Below are 13,664 nucleotides of genomic sequence, written 5' to 3'. Positions count from 1 at the left end.
TATCTACAAATGCGGAGAAAAACAGCAACATTTTTAAGTATAATATTTAGTAAAAATCACCCTGGTTTTTCCTGCAAGGAAAAAACATAGCGGGAGGAGAGTTGCTGTGAATTTGGCGCCCGTTTTTGTAATATTTTTTTGAAGTGATCAAACGTCCTTTTAGTCGCCTCGTAGTTGTTAATAAATGTCACTTATTGACAATGCTCACGTGACTCATATCTTTCACACGATAGTAATATAAATGACAATGAAATTCAAAAAAATTGTATTTTATTTTACGTTATTATTTGTATTTTATTTTGTGTTTTTTAACACGTCACTGTAATGTACAATATGATTTTAATAATTCAATACGAACAACAAGTTGTTGTGAATGTGATGTTGTCAGAAGGAATCGTCACAAGAAAAAAAGACCTCTCTAATAATGGAAGGAGTAAGTAGCCAACATTTTGCCTTTTTTGCCTTCCTGCCTGCCTGCCAGAAAGCGAGTGAAAAACGGACAAACGTCTTCAAGTTCTTAGGCTAAGGAGGATAACCCCTCTTAGAAGCTCTCCTTTAGCTGAACCCCTCTTCCCTCTCCCTTAGTGCTTATATTTCTCTGAGTTAGCAAAGGAGAAATTAACAAGGGATTGTTAACCTTTTATCTAACAGCAAACTTATAGCAGTGTAAGACATATAAAACCGTACCAAAAGTTTCAAAAATGCGATAAAGTGCTGGAATCGAAGTTGAAAGGAGGTGCTTTATAATGGTAAAATTTATTGCTGTTAAAAAAATCATTTCCAGGGCATGTCGCACCTGCATTGTGTTCAGCACTTTCGATTGTTTATTAATAACAAAACATGGCGGAAGAGAAAGGAAGAAATTCTTCTTCAAGCCCGTCGCCATCACCTATGTTTATTCCTAAACAATCATTTGTTTGGGAGAGAAAAAGAAATAAAGTGTATTCTAAGAAGAAAAGAAAACCATCAAAATCACCCAATGCTTTAAATTCACCTGAATTTACATTTGAATTCAAGGTATTACTTATCTGAAGTTCATGGCCCTGACTGTCTGTTTTTTGTTGTTGTCAAAATTACACAATTCAACCCGATAATAATGAAGGTCAACTAAGGTTGTATTCATAAGACTTAGTTTTGTATCATTTATATGCATGAGTGAAAATAATCATGGTAGGGTGCTTGGTTAATTTTTGTTTACTTTTCACACTACTAGCTAATTAAATGAACAGCTGCAACTATACGTTTGCACAGGTGTAGCTAGATGATTGTTTTTATATTATATAATAATATACAACAACATAAATTGCATCATAAAACGTCCAAATTTATGTTGGATAAATAATGGTTGTTACACACAAGCTAAAACAGAGGGGCAGGGGGACCACTAATTCTTTGCTTATAACTACAACTGCAAGAGCAACACCACCACAAAGTCATAATTATTTTTAATTTGCCCCCCAACAACTCCACTTTAAGAATTGACAGTTCAGGATTGAAGTTTATGTACATCTTATCACAGAGTAAACTATGCATTAGATATTTAAATATTTGTTGTGACAGGTAAATATTAATTTTGTAAAGAGAGGTGGGAAAGTGCAGTAAATGTACAGAACTGTGCTTTTTCCTTATATAGCTATATATAAGTTCCTTATTGTTTTTCTTTTTCATAGTGCCTTCTACATTTGTTATTTAATTTGAGAAACTTCCAAAATTGTATAAAACTGTAGAGATGATTGATAATTTCCTTGTGCAGAACAAATTGGCCATTATTGCCTCAGCTTGTATACCACTCCAATGATTTGAGTTACTTAAACAAATAAAACAACCTTAGTGTGAGCTGAAACATTTTTGTTGTATATTCTTATGTAAGCTCCAATAACAAAATAGTTTACCACCGCAACATGGTTGCTTACTTAATGATCCTTCTGAGTAATTATTAATGCATTTTATAGAACAGGATGAATACAAAACGATGCTGTGAAACAGTGTCTTAACTAGTAAGCTATACTACTCACTTCGCCTGCACTTGCTCATAACACTACAGAATGCCTTAATAAAATTAAGCTATTGGATTTTCTATAAAAAATTGTTTGTGATAGTATTCAAGAGGTTGCCGATAAGCCGCAAACACCCGCATATATAAGGGCGAGTTCGGGCGACTTTTCGAATTAAATTGGCGGTTGTCGCCCGGAAACCGCCGTACTTTCCCAAACTCACCCAGAACATTCTCGAAATGCAATTCCTTGTAACATACCATGCGGACGATAGTTAGAAGAAGGCGCTTGAAGATAAAGGAGTTAATAAAAGTTAAATATATTTATCAAGTAAGTCTTATTTTAAACTATCAAAAACAGTTCTTTTAAGAACTTCGCTACCACATAGTAAGTTTATTTTCATTTTTATAGTTTTTTGAATCATTATTGTCTGTTTTTCTTTTCTTTTTCAGGCATTGTTCGGGTCTATGCCGAACTCGCCCGAAAACGCGTGCACTTTTTACAACGTATGCGGCTTATCGGCACCCTTGTTAGTATGCCTCTCCAGTAGCAGTTAATCAGCATCATTTTAAGGTTAAGTTAAGGATATCCAAGTTAAAAGTTAGAGACCACAAAATGTCTAAGAAAGATTATGAATCAATTTATCATATAAATTATCTCTCTTATGATATATTTTTATACATATAGTTTGAAATAGAAGGGGATGAAAAAATGATGTGATATATTGTGCAAAAATTAAGTAGTACAAAAAAATTATTTCCACTACTTGATAACACTAATAATTTATGTGTTATTAAGACACTGCAACAACAACTACCTTGTATTTTTTAGCAATAAATTTTTAATTTATAGTAAGGTAAAATGCAACAAAAAATAACGCTTTACTGTGTGCAAAATTATTTTTTCAAAATACTCATTATGGTGTGAGTAAGGAAAAAAACACAATCCTCATCATTAGTTTTCCAGCTGAAGGTGCTAAAAAGATCAAATATAGGTGTAAATGTTTATGTTTATCACTTTGGGAATAAATTGTGATATGAGTATATTTTGTAACAATAACAGAGAATATTATACAACAATATTACAACTTTCACATAATTTTAAAAAAAGCTTTAAAACACCACACTTTTTTTCCTCACTCACACCTTAAAGTGGAGGAAAGTGCTCTATTTTTTGTTAAAACTAGTGTTTAATTTGTTTATTTACTTTGTTTACAGCCCTACTTTTAAAAAGACTGAGAATACTATTTTCAAGCTGATATTGTGCCAGAGTGCTGACTAACGAGGAAATAAATTTTTGTTCCTGAGCTGTGATAATGCGTCCTTTGTTCAAGTTTCTCATAGGCTATTCTATTGTTGTAGCTGACAATTAGTTAGTTTATTCCACAGCTTTAGTTAAAAACGCTGTTGTTTAATTAAACATTGAGTAGCAGGGGGAATTTACCTATGATGAACTAGTGTAGATACACCTATGAAAGTTTGGCAAAAATAAAGTTGTAAGCCTTTTTTTCTAAATTTTCTGACCAATATTTGATTAATCTGCACTACAGTTAGGGTATATATTTTTTTACCTTAAAAGTACTTCATGTTTGTGAAGTACAAATGTCTGAAAAGGTGCAATACCAGGACTTTAAAGAGCTGGTGCATAATTGTTAAAGAATGCATCTGCCACCATCCATCTAAATTGTAAACTTCAAAGTTATAATGTCTTATCTACTACATCTAAACACTTTAATCTTTTACAAAACTTTTTACGTTAATGTTTAGAAACCTTTTTTTGCTTTTAGAATGACAAACCTCTAGATTTTGGTGACCACTTCTTTCTATCAGGTGACATTCCTCAAGCAGTGCCCTACTATACAACGATGCTTGAAGAACAGATAATGGTCGATTCGAATAACAATTCAAATGGAGAAGACAACAATGAGCTGTGAGTTTTTACCTCCTAACAATGCAATTTAAACTTATTGCACAACTTATTAAACTTATATTAAGATTCAAAGGCCTAAAACAAACTTTTGTGTTTAGAATATTTTTTATGCAAATGTGAAGCCTGTTTTTGTGATTGAAATGCTTTTTACAGTAAATTTTGTATTTTGAATATTTGCTAAGGAAAATGTTACCCAGGATTTTTTTTCAACGAACGTAATATGCATTCCCTAAGAAGTTTCTTCTTTAACAATTGCAAATAATTTTGCGATTTAGTGGTTTATAAAAATGGCAGAACTTATTTTGCGATTTGTTCTTAACATATGAATTAAACAGAACTTAGATTGGATCTAGTAGTTCTTTTTTATGTTTTTTATTCTTTTTTTAGTGAGTGGTCGAACACATATTTGACGTCTAAACTATCAGAAGTAGAAAAGGTACGGTGATTCAGTTTTGATTTCTAATTTTTATATCTTTTGGGAAATTTAGAAACGCTATTGAAAATTGTCATACATTTTATGGCCCACCAAAATACGCAAAGAAACAAAAGGGGTAACATACGATTTTACGATTTTTTGGCTTCCAGTGGCCTTTTTTAAAAATTTTTTGCGGACGTTTTTCCCCTAAAGTTATCCCTGCGGGTCACGCGGACAAATTTTTTGTCGCACGTAACAAAAATGTTGTTCGTGGGCACAATACCATCAATATAAAAGGTCTCCAGTCTCAGTTATAGATTTACTTTACAAGATGACTAGCAAAGTTTTTTTTAATCCTTTAGATGATAGAAATCTACCCACGTGATCCGTCACTATACTTGCAGAAGGCGGCAGTTTTGTTTTTTCAAGATAGATGGGCATGGGCGAGGTATGCTTTGTAGGGTATTTATAACAGTGCTCGTTTATTTCATATAATCTTATATTTATTTCCTATATTCTTAAAACATCTAAAAGACTCCTTATATTTAATAAGATAGTTGCTAGGTAACAATGTTTATTCTTCTTTTCGCTTGAGGAGCGCTAGAAAAAACTAAATAAAAAATTCCTCGATATAAAGTTTTGATATGAAGGTTATGTATTTAGGGAGGTTTTATCGTTAGCACTCACAAAATGTTCAGACAAAAGCGAAATCAGGTACATATTTTTTCTTTATATTTTGTTTACGTTGACCACGTTGTTTCAAATCATGCAAAAATTGTCGGAAATCAGATTTTGTGCCTACTTTTTTAAGTACCGACAAAAGTTTGATATTTAAATCCTGAAATGAGTTGCAGAACTTGCGCGAAAATTAATATGCCTGAAATATAGATATTTTTTCTCTAAAAAATAATTCGAGCACAGTGCAGTGCAAACGCTTCCCATAATTTTGGAAGAAGTTCAACACCGTCAGAAATGCATTTTATAATACGCGCATCAACCAAATTCTAAACTTTAGCCTATCAATTTTAGAGCGGCCATAGGAAACCTCAACAAACTGGAAAGAAGTCTGGCTGTTTGTATTGGATAGTTGGATAGTAGTGGATTTACAATTTTACCTGGATTGTATATAGATTTTTAACTTTTATACTGTATTTTGAAGTCATATTTGTAATATTTTTTTACAGTGGATTTACACATCCAATAGTTTTCAATATTTTGCTATTTATGTCTTTTACTGCATTTGTGTATAGTTTTTTACAGAATTATAATTCTAAGAAATATTTTATAAATATTGCACTTTTAAATGTTTTATTTCTTCTCTTATTGACTTGAATCGGTAACTGTTCTAGTCATTCTCCATGACTCCAAAGTTCCATTTAATCCGAATCGGATGTTCTGCAGACGCGTTTGGTCTTGAACCGGTGCACTCATTTAAACCCAAGTTTTCACTGGCTATTATTCCAGCCATTCTTTTAAATATATACACGTTTGCGGTGAAACTTTGCCCCCCGGATAACAGTTTTTAACAACCTATGGAGAAAATGTAATCCTAATAAAATAGCTTGAACAGTATTGAACTACTTTGGGGAAACTAACTTTTGCCAGAACCAAATTTCAGATGAGAATAATCTGTCTATGTAGATTCGGGTTAAAAAAATAAAACTTGAATATATTCCGGTTTATTAAGAAAATTGAGAGTTAAAGCAAAAAATGCAGTTTCCCGGACTGGCTGCAACCCTGACATTGGTCCCCAAAAGTAGTTTTTTAGGCCATTTCTATACTCTTTACTTGTTCACATCAGAATTAAGATCTTAGGTTATTTAATTAGATTGAACTCTCAAAATGTGCATTATTCCGCAAAGCCAGCATGTTTGAAAGTGCGATTAGTGCATCTTAAACGCTACTTACCTAACATACGCATCTAAAATTATAATTATAATCGGTAACTTTGTAAAATGGCTAAAAATGAGCCATTGTCTTAATATTTTTGAAAGGAATTGTAGGATTTATGTAGGACTTTACTAAGATGTACATCAGTAAATTTTTATTCAGTAAAACTTACCGGGCAAACACCACATGGTACTCTCATTAAACCAGGTACCGGGATCAATGGTTTTAACGCCCGGAATAGTTTCTTCTGCACTATCCCCACATCAGATGAAGCGGCTGATGAGTCGGACACAATAATCATTTCTGCTTTGCCGTCATATATGAGCGTGTTGAGGATAGTCTCGATGTCTTGGATCGAAAGCGTCACCTGGAACAGGGCATACTTACGTTAGGAGAATATACACCTTTTTTTATAAGCAAACACATTGTAAATATAGTAACATAGTGTAACAGTATTCATCCTTGTAACCAGTACTAGTTTTTTATATACTCTTTATGATAAACACTAACAACATGGGTCAAAACAAATCATAGTTCCGCTTTTTTAAAATCCAATTCCCAACAATAAATACTGCAAAAAATAAATAAAAATTTCATTACTTTATTCCTCGCGAAAATTTGTTCTCAAAACATATAATTGGAAAGTGTTTGTCCCCGCATCAAGTTTCGAAAAATAACACCGCAAATATATTCCTAGGGACCCTATTCGCAAAAATAAATCCTGCAAAACATTAAATAAGTTTGCCATGGAATTGTGACAAATCCGGTACAAATTTTTTTTTTTTTTTTTTACAAATTTCAAGCATTATTTAATTCTCTAAGGTATCATTTAAATGTTCTACTTTTTCTACAAACTGAAAAATTTATCCCAACTCTTCACTGCTACAGACGACCCTTTTTGTTTCATATGTGCATTCTCTTATGTTATTTTAAGTTTTATTGGATATTAAACTAAGCACGGTATGCTTAATTGCGACATCTGCAAACAATTTCCTTTTGCAGGCTGATATGTTTTGATGTTAATGTAGAGCACCAATAAAATCTCTCGATATCTTATTCAAACTAATTTTGGCGCGTATGTTATCTATATTAAATTTTTTTAAAAAAGTATAAAGTAATATTCCTCACTCAAAACAACAAAAGAACTTTGTTTCCAGATTTAAAAAGTAAACAAATAAAAAATGGAATAATATCAGGAAAAGAAAATGAAATATCTACCTTGCTAATTCCAAGTTCTGCAATATACTTCCAAACTTCATGCGATGAAGCATAAGACCTGTTGCGTTTGAGTAAGGGATCCACTTTCATCTCCTGTGCTTGTTCATACTGAAAAAAAACAAAATGAAATGATTTGCAAATGTCACATTGGAGAAAATAGTTAATTTTAGTTTAAAAAAAATAAAGCACGTTCCATTTGGATAAGGAATTTCAGAGTTTACCATACAAACCGCTACAAACCGCCGCTACAAAACATAGAAAACATGTACGACACTTAAAACTTACAAGAAAACGTAATTTTAAACAATTACCACCACTGATTTAAATCCACTAGCGTTTCCTAACGAAACTCTCGCGAGAAAAAAATTCGCGAGGTTTAAAAAAAAATTATTTATTAACTTTGCTATGACCAATGCGTTGAATAACGCTTCTGGACCTGACTAAAAGTTAAAAAACCTGCCGATACACGCTGTTACAAAAAGTCACACAGAACACCCTAACGAAAAAATACATTCAGGGTTGCCACTCCATTAATAGAGTCGCATTTAAGAAAACTTAGGACTTTTGATGAGAATTTTTAACCTATTTTGAGAAAATTGACACTATTTTCATAAAAAAAATGAGAAAATTTGAGGTAATTTTTATCTACTTAAGAAATTGAGTGAGGACATTTTACAGGTGATGCTATGAGTGAACCTATTGTATTTCTATACATTCCGTAAATAAAAACATTGGGAAGATTACAGAAAAAGAGTTTTGAGGAGACTTTTTAAAGTTAAGGAGAATTGAGGAGCATTAAAGAGACGCAGAAACCCTGTACGTAGTTCGTTTATTCCTGAAGCTCATCCCAAACAGTTTTCAGCGGAGAATTAATGTTAAAAGAGCATTAATTATCGTAAAAATCGCGAAAGATCCTTCTTGCACTTTCAGTCAACTACAAATTATCCAGGGTTCACATTATCAGCAGGAATATCTTTTAGAAAAATAGATTAATGTACGACTTGAGAAGCGCTCACCTTTTGATTGAGAAACTTGAAGCATTGTTGGTTTAAGATGTCAACAAATTCTGCTTCAAAATCTTGATCGCTGTACCAAGCACCGCCCGTCACTGATGCGTCTGGTTCAAGATTGTACAGCATGTACACCTTCTTCTTACCCGCCTTGAATAAAAACAACAACATGGATGATCCAAAATATCTTATTGGAAGCATCTAAATTCCTGTATGATAGTGACTTGTTTTTTAAGTTTACCTCATGGGTAAGCCTGTAGAGAGAATACTACTAAAAACGAAACACTAATAAACTAAACCTGGACCATAGCAGGTAAGAGAACAACCCTGCTTGACAAGATAAACCTTGTCCAACTAACAGCAGTATAAGAATTCCTCAACCCAGTGGTACTATAGTACTTTCATACATTTTTCGACCGGACTGTTTATATAAAAGCAGGCATTTAAAAGACAATAAATTGTGATATTGTACAATTTTTTTATCTACATCTTAACTCGCAATATCTCAAATGTTAAAGACAACAAAACAACTTACAGACACAGAATTCACTGCTTTAATCAACTTTTTACTTTCAAGACTTTTCAACACTTTGTTTACTTGTGTCATAGGGAGGTTGCACTTGTAACGTATGTCTCGAATCCAGATTCCTAAATAAAATAAAAAAATTCCCATAAGCCAATTGAGAGGCTTTTTTGTGCACAAAATGAGTGCAATATAACCAAAATCTATGGCATTTTTAAAACATGATGTTGCCAAGAAAGAGGTTTAAACTGATTTAAACAAATTGTTTATCAGTAAATTGATGCGTAACAGGCTCTCTGAAGTATTAAATCAACAGGAGGAATGGGTAAATCATTCCACAACATGAAATCACAGCCATCTATAGTCCTTTCGTAGCCATTTTGGTCAACATACCGAATTTTAACTGCAACAACAGCGAGTTCACAACTATTTACTAGATGAAAAATCCATTCTTGAATATCAACTGATAAATTGACAAAATCGATTAGTCAAATCTCGTATCACTGTCCTTTAGAGTTAAAAAGTACAAACCAAAACATGGATTTACAAATTTTCTGATATTCAGGCAGCATTTCGTTTTGCGCCTTTGCAATTTTAATTTTGTGCGGAGTTCACAACTGTTCTCACCTTCTGATGAAATATCAATTTGAAATATCAATAATCATTTGCTACATATGTAAACTACTCACAAGTAAAGATCATGCTAGCCAGAGTAAATTATTACATCTTTGTTCTTTGTTAAAAACTAATAATGCAAAAAAAAAAAGATATATAAACAGACCTTTGTTTTCTGCATTTTCTATGATTTGAAAGATTAACTTTTCTTCCACATCAAATCCTCTTGTTTTGCTAAAATTGTAATCAAGCATTTTTATGAGGAAGCACAGAGCTGCTTGCACAGAGGAAAAAACCCTGTAAATAGATGAGTAACTAACTTTGTACAAACTTAGACAGTTTCACAATCCTTGATTGTTGTCACACAAAAGCAGCTATTCTTGCATAATTTTATTTTGGAGTGTGAGAGGAAGAACAGTGTTGGGCTAAATAAGAATTCCCTATTTAGATGTTGCATATATTTTCATGAAATCATTTTGCCTTATTTGCTATGATAATGCGTTAAAAAAATATATTCTTTTCCTTAAAAATCCTCACTACTTGGTGTTTATAGTGTTGGAAAAAATTAGAAACCCAACCAAAAATAACACAAGCAGTAAATGGCACCCTTATGAACGTTGGGTATGTTACTGCCTTGGAGATACTGCCATGGAAAACTTAAACTTTCTATAGCTTATATTTGTAGTGAATTTTAGAAAAAAATAAGTAATTAAATGCAGTTTACATAGTTTATGCATGCAGATAGCTTAGTAAAAAAATATTGTTTTCTGACCTTATGTTATTATAAACAAGATTTTAGACTCACCTCCCAGCAGAACTATCCTTGGATCGATATAGCAATTTAGCACCACTTTTTAGAAGTTCAATATTTCCCTACATTAAGAAGTGAGCATAAAGTAAGTAACATATTTCATGAAACATGCTACCTACTTGCAATACCAAACAATGGACAAAAATATATTTCATAGAAAAGCTAGAAGACAAGATGTCGCAGTTACAAGAAGACATTCTTCAATGCATAACTCTATAAATCATTCCAATAAAAACTGATAGGTTGCTAATAAATTTTAAAAAAGTCAACATTACAAAATTTTATCATGCCAACTCTTATGGCATCATTTACAGATATGACTCAAACAACGTGCAAATTTATTGGATTTATTTAATTATTATTTTTTAACTATTATAGCAAGGTCGTTGCTTATTTTAAATCCTTCTGAATTCATGGTTAAGTAGGTCATTAGAATTTAGCAATGCTGCTGCAACTCACTCAATTAGGTAATACTAAGGGGCTTTTTTATGAGAGGCAGAACGGAACGTTTGTCAGGATGATTTTTGTCCTGCCATGGAAAAAAGTTTGTTGGGAATTTTTTTTCTTTTAATTGAAATATGCAGAAATTATTTCATTCATTAAGAGATGGCGGTGTGTTTATAAGAAAAAAAAGTCCTGTCTAATAGGACATCGCACTTAGCTAAAGCGAGATCCTGCTTAGCTGGGACAGGACAAAGATTTTCCATGTCGACACAACGTGATTTTCAGTATAATTATTGATGAAGGCCCAAGGAATCTTCCCATCCTGCATTTGTATAAACACCCCTCTAGTTGTGTCTGCCATACTCATTTTGACGTGAAGTCTTTGAATGTTATTTTTAACCTCCTTTCCCCTGACATTGTCATGCTTGCCATGTTTTCTGTTCAATACTAAAAACAAGACCCACTGTTTTGGAGCTTATGTCACTTGTTCTGGAGTGCGGGCACACAGGAGTGGGAACAGGATTGCAGTCAGTAAGTATTTCATCATTACCTTTTAAAAAAATGGCAGTAAAATTATAGACAAAACAGCTAATGTTGTTTCGTTGTATTATTTTCCTGCAGTCTTAGCGTCAGCACATTGGAAGACTCTCTACACTAAACCCAATCCTAACGTTTATTATATGCATAGAATATAACCTATATATGTTTCCCATATAGTGCACAGGAAACATATTTTAATTTCTGGCGCCATAATGTTATTATCTAGGGAAGCGTAGCACATGGTAGCAAATGGCTTCGCGAGCCTAAAATAATTTGGTACTGTTGTAAAAGTTGTTTTTACTTCGACGACAGCAATTTTTTAGCATGGAACTGCAAATTTGAGGTATTTTTCATTATGTTTTTATGTTGTTTTTATGATTTTGTGTTTTGTTATTTGTTTATTTGTTTGTTTTTTTGCTTGTTTTTGTTTGTTTGAATGTTGTATGGTATTATTAGTATTATTTTAGCTTCGAGTGGAGCAGTAACTTTTTGCTGTTTTCTTTCTTTTTATTATCATTTTCTTTTTTTTTTTTTTTTATATTCCTTTTGAAACTTTATAGACTTGCACTCTTATTGTGCATAACTACTCTTCTTTTTATACTTTTAAGATTTAGAGCGGCAAGTAAGGTTTTCATTCATTTCGGAAGCAGGAGTCGCAAACAAGCAGTTCGAACTTGATACCAATATCACCTTTGTAGTTCACAAAAAAAACAAATAGTTTGGATCATCTGTTAATTTTTAAATGTTCTTTTAAACTAGTTCTTATAAAAAAATAAATATCTATCAGTGTGTCTCAATATTTTTTTAGGTTACAACTTATTGGATCATAAAATACCTTTTGAGGAGAAGAAAACTCATCAAGACAAGAAACAATTAAAATTTGGACATTGCAAAGATTTGCAAAAAGATTCCTTCAAAGGTTTTCAAGGAAAAGGATTATGAGTGACGGGTAGTTTATGGGGAAAAAACAACATCAAAATAGTGTAAATTTTCCATTTAGAGTTTTATATGTAAACTTTTATGTGTAAAATACCAGAATCGTCAAACCTAAAAAGTTTCTTATTTTTTTTGGGTTTTTTCATCCATACTCTCTTGATGTTTAATGATGTTTGATATATAAGGTTTTTCTAAAAATAGTGAGTTATTGAATAGGCTACCCTCAAAAATATAATTGGTTAGCGTCAACCGACCGACTCACTTTGAAAGGCGAAAGTCGAGTCGGGGAGTCGGTAAATTTGTGTAAATAAAACAAACAAAATTCACTATTTACCTTTTCAGCGGTCCTCCGAATTACGAATGTTATTTCGATAGGGGACTGCGCTGCGCTAATCAGTGCTATATTTTCATTTGCATTTATACCGCAATACAAGCGAAAACCATGGGAACAACATTAACTGACAAAAATTGAGAAAATAGTGAATATATATAATATAAATATAATATAAATAAAAAATATAATATAATATTTCAAGGAAATAGTGCCTTAGGAAACTGGGTCCAAAGCACCCTACATAGACAGGCTTACACATATGTGCCATGTTTTTAAATATGCACGTATATGATTAATATATATGTTTTGGACTACTGTCGGTATTGGGTTTTGTGTAGCTAGAGAACCTAACCAACACATTATACCAACACCTTAACTTTTAGAAAAGAATTGCCAGATTAAAATTAAAAAAAGGATCTAAGTTTGAGGGGTGCATGTTAGCTACAGTTATATTAAGACTGTCACAAAAAAGTTCTTGACAAAAAAATGTCCTTTTGTTACCGTTGAAAGCAAACGATTGATAGCCTTGACACGTTGTTGGACAGATATCCCCGGTATGGATTCTGAAATAACACCATCTGTGATTCCTTTAGGATTTTCATTGCAAAGTTCTATAATTTTGGCTTCAATATCAACAAACTCTCCTGGTTCTTGTTTTACAGTCACGTTGGCTTCCCCAATGCCGGCCGCCATGTTGCTTTAACTCGTACGGTGACAATTGAACATACTGACACTTAGATTTTGGTTTGGTAAATCAAGAATATCTAAAGAAACTATCGGGGCATCCAAAACAGAAACCGGATGCCTTTATCGGATCGACAATCTTCTCCCCCGGGGAAACATCGGGAATGATTTGATGATTTTGAAAAACCTTAGCGAGCAGAAACACATTTTTGCGTGGTTTTTTTTTTGAATATCCTGATTCCTTGAAATAGCAAATAGATGCAGACTTTTTCTTTTTTGGACTGGCGTGGTTTGTGCCGTGACAACTTGTGTATTAAACTT

At 32.6% G+C, this 13,664-nt stretch overlaps 2 protein-coding genes across 4 annotated transcripts; one reads left to right on the top strand and one right to left on the bottom strand.

Moving 5' to 3' along the window:
* Positions 1-201: 201 nt before the first annotated feature.
* On the top strand, positions 202-5,632 carry LOC130656137 (uncharacterized). 3 transcript variants are annotated; one of them, XM_057458962.1, is made up of 7 exons: positions 772-1,017; positions 3,781-3,923; positions 4,311-4,359; positions 4,701-4,786; positions 5,002-5,052; positions 5,368-5,426; positions 5,521-5,632. In XM_057458962.1, exons 1-6 carry the CDS (start codon positions 841-843, stop codon positions 5,423-5,425), a joined length of 564 nt encoding a protein of 187 aa, XP_057314945.1. In that variant the 5' UTR covers positions 772-840; the 3' UTR covers position 5,426; positions 5,521-5,632. The 3 variants fall into 3 exon arrangements, with proteins under 3 accessions (XP_057314946.1, XP_057314945.1, XP_057314944.1); XM_057458963.1 differs by lacking the exon at positions 772-1,017 and adding an exon at positions 202-433 and having other exon boundaries at positions 5,368-5,632; XM_057458961.1 differs by having other exon boundaries at positions 773-1,017; positions 5,368-5,632.
* Positions 5,540-13,386, bottom strand: LOC130656136 (DNA-directed RNA polymerase III subunit RPC6-like). Its single transcript, XM_057458960.1, has 8 exons — positions 13,161-13,386; positions 10,400-10,467; positions 9,761-9,828; positions 8,992-9,104; positions 8,463-8,606; positions 7,447-7,554; positions 6,401-6,595; positions 5,540-5,868 (listed from the first exon to the last, which is right to left on the bottom strand). Exons 1-8 carry the CDS (start codon positions 13,350-13,352, stop codon positions 5,794-5,796), a joined length of 963 nt encoding a protein of 320 aa, XP_057314943.1. The 5' UTR covers positions 13,353-13,386; the 3' UTR covers positions 5,540-5,793.
* Positions 13,387-13,664: the final 278 nt, after the last annotated feature.

This window comes from Hydractinia symbiolongicarpus, chromosome 9, assembly GCF_029227915.1.
Source record: "Hydractinia symbiolongicarpus strain clone_291-10 chromosome 9, HSymV2.1, whole genome shotgun sequence".
Classification (NCBI taxonomy): Eukaryota; Metazoa; Cnidaria; class Hydrozoa; order Anthoathecata; family Hydractiniidae; genus Hydractinia; species Hydractinia symbiolongicarpus.
Note: the sequence above shows the minus strand (reverse complement) of the source record. Positions and strands in the feature narration are given on the sequence as shown.

Bases quoted from the DNA above. Each gene is read 5' to 3' on its own strand.
- LOC130656136 (XM_057458960.1), bottom strand. From the start codon at position 13,352: ATGGCGGCCGGCATTGGGGAAGCCAACGTGACTGTAAAACAAGAACCA. The intron at 10,468-13,160 runs GTAACAAAAGGA...TTCTTAATGTAG, and splicing joins TCAATCGTTTGCTTTCAACG to GGAAATATTGAACTTCTAAA. The intron at 6,596-7,446 runs GTAGATATTTCA...GCCCTGTTCCAG, and splicing joins CAGAACTTGGAATTAGCAAG to GTGACGCTTTCGATCCAAGA.
- LOC130656137 (XM_057458962.1), top strand. From the start codon at position 841: ATGGCGGAAGAGAAAGGAAGAAATTCTTCTTCAAGCCCGTCGCCATCA. The intron at 4,360-4,700 runs GTACGGTGATTC...TTAATCCTTTAG, and splicing joins AACTATCAGAAGTAGAAAAG to ATGATAGAAATCTACCCACG. The intron at 5,053-5,367 runs GTACATATTTTT...TATCAATTTTAG, and splicing joins TCAGACAAAAGCGAAATCAG to AGCGGCCATAGGAAACCTCA.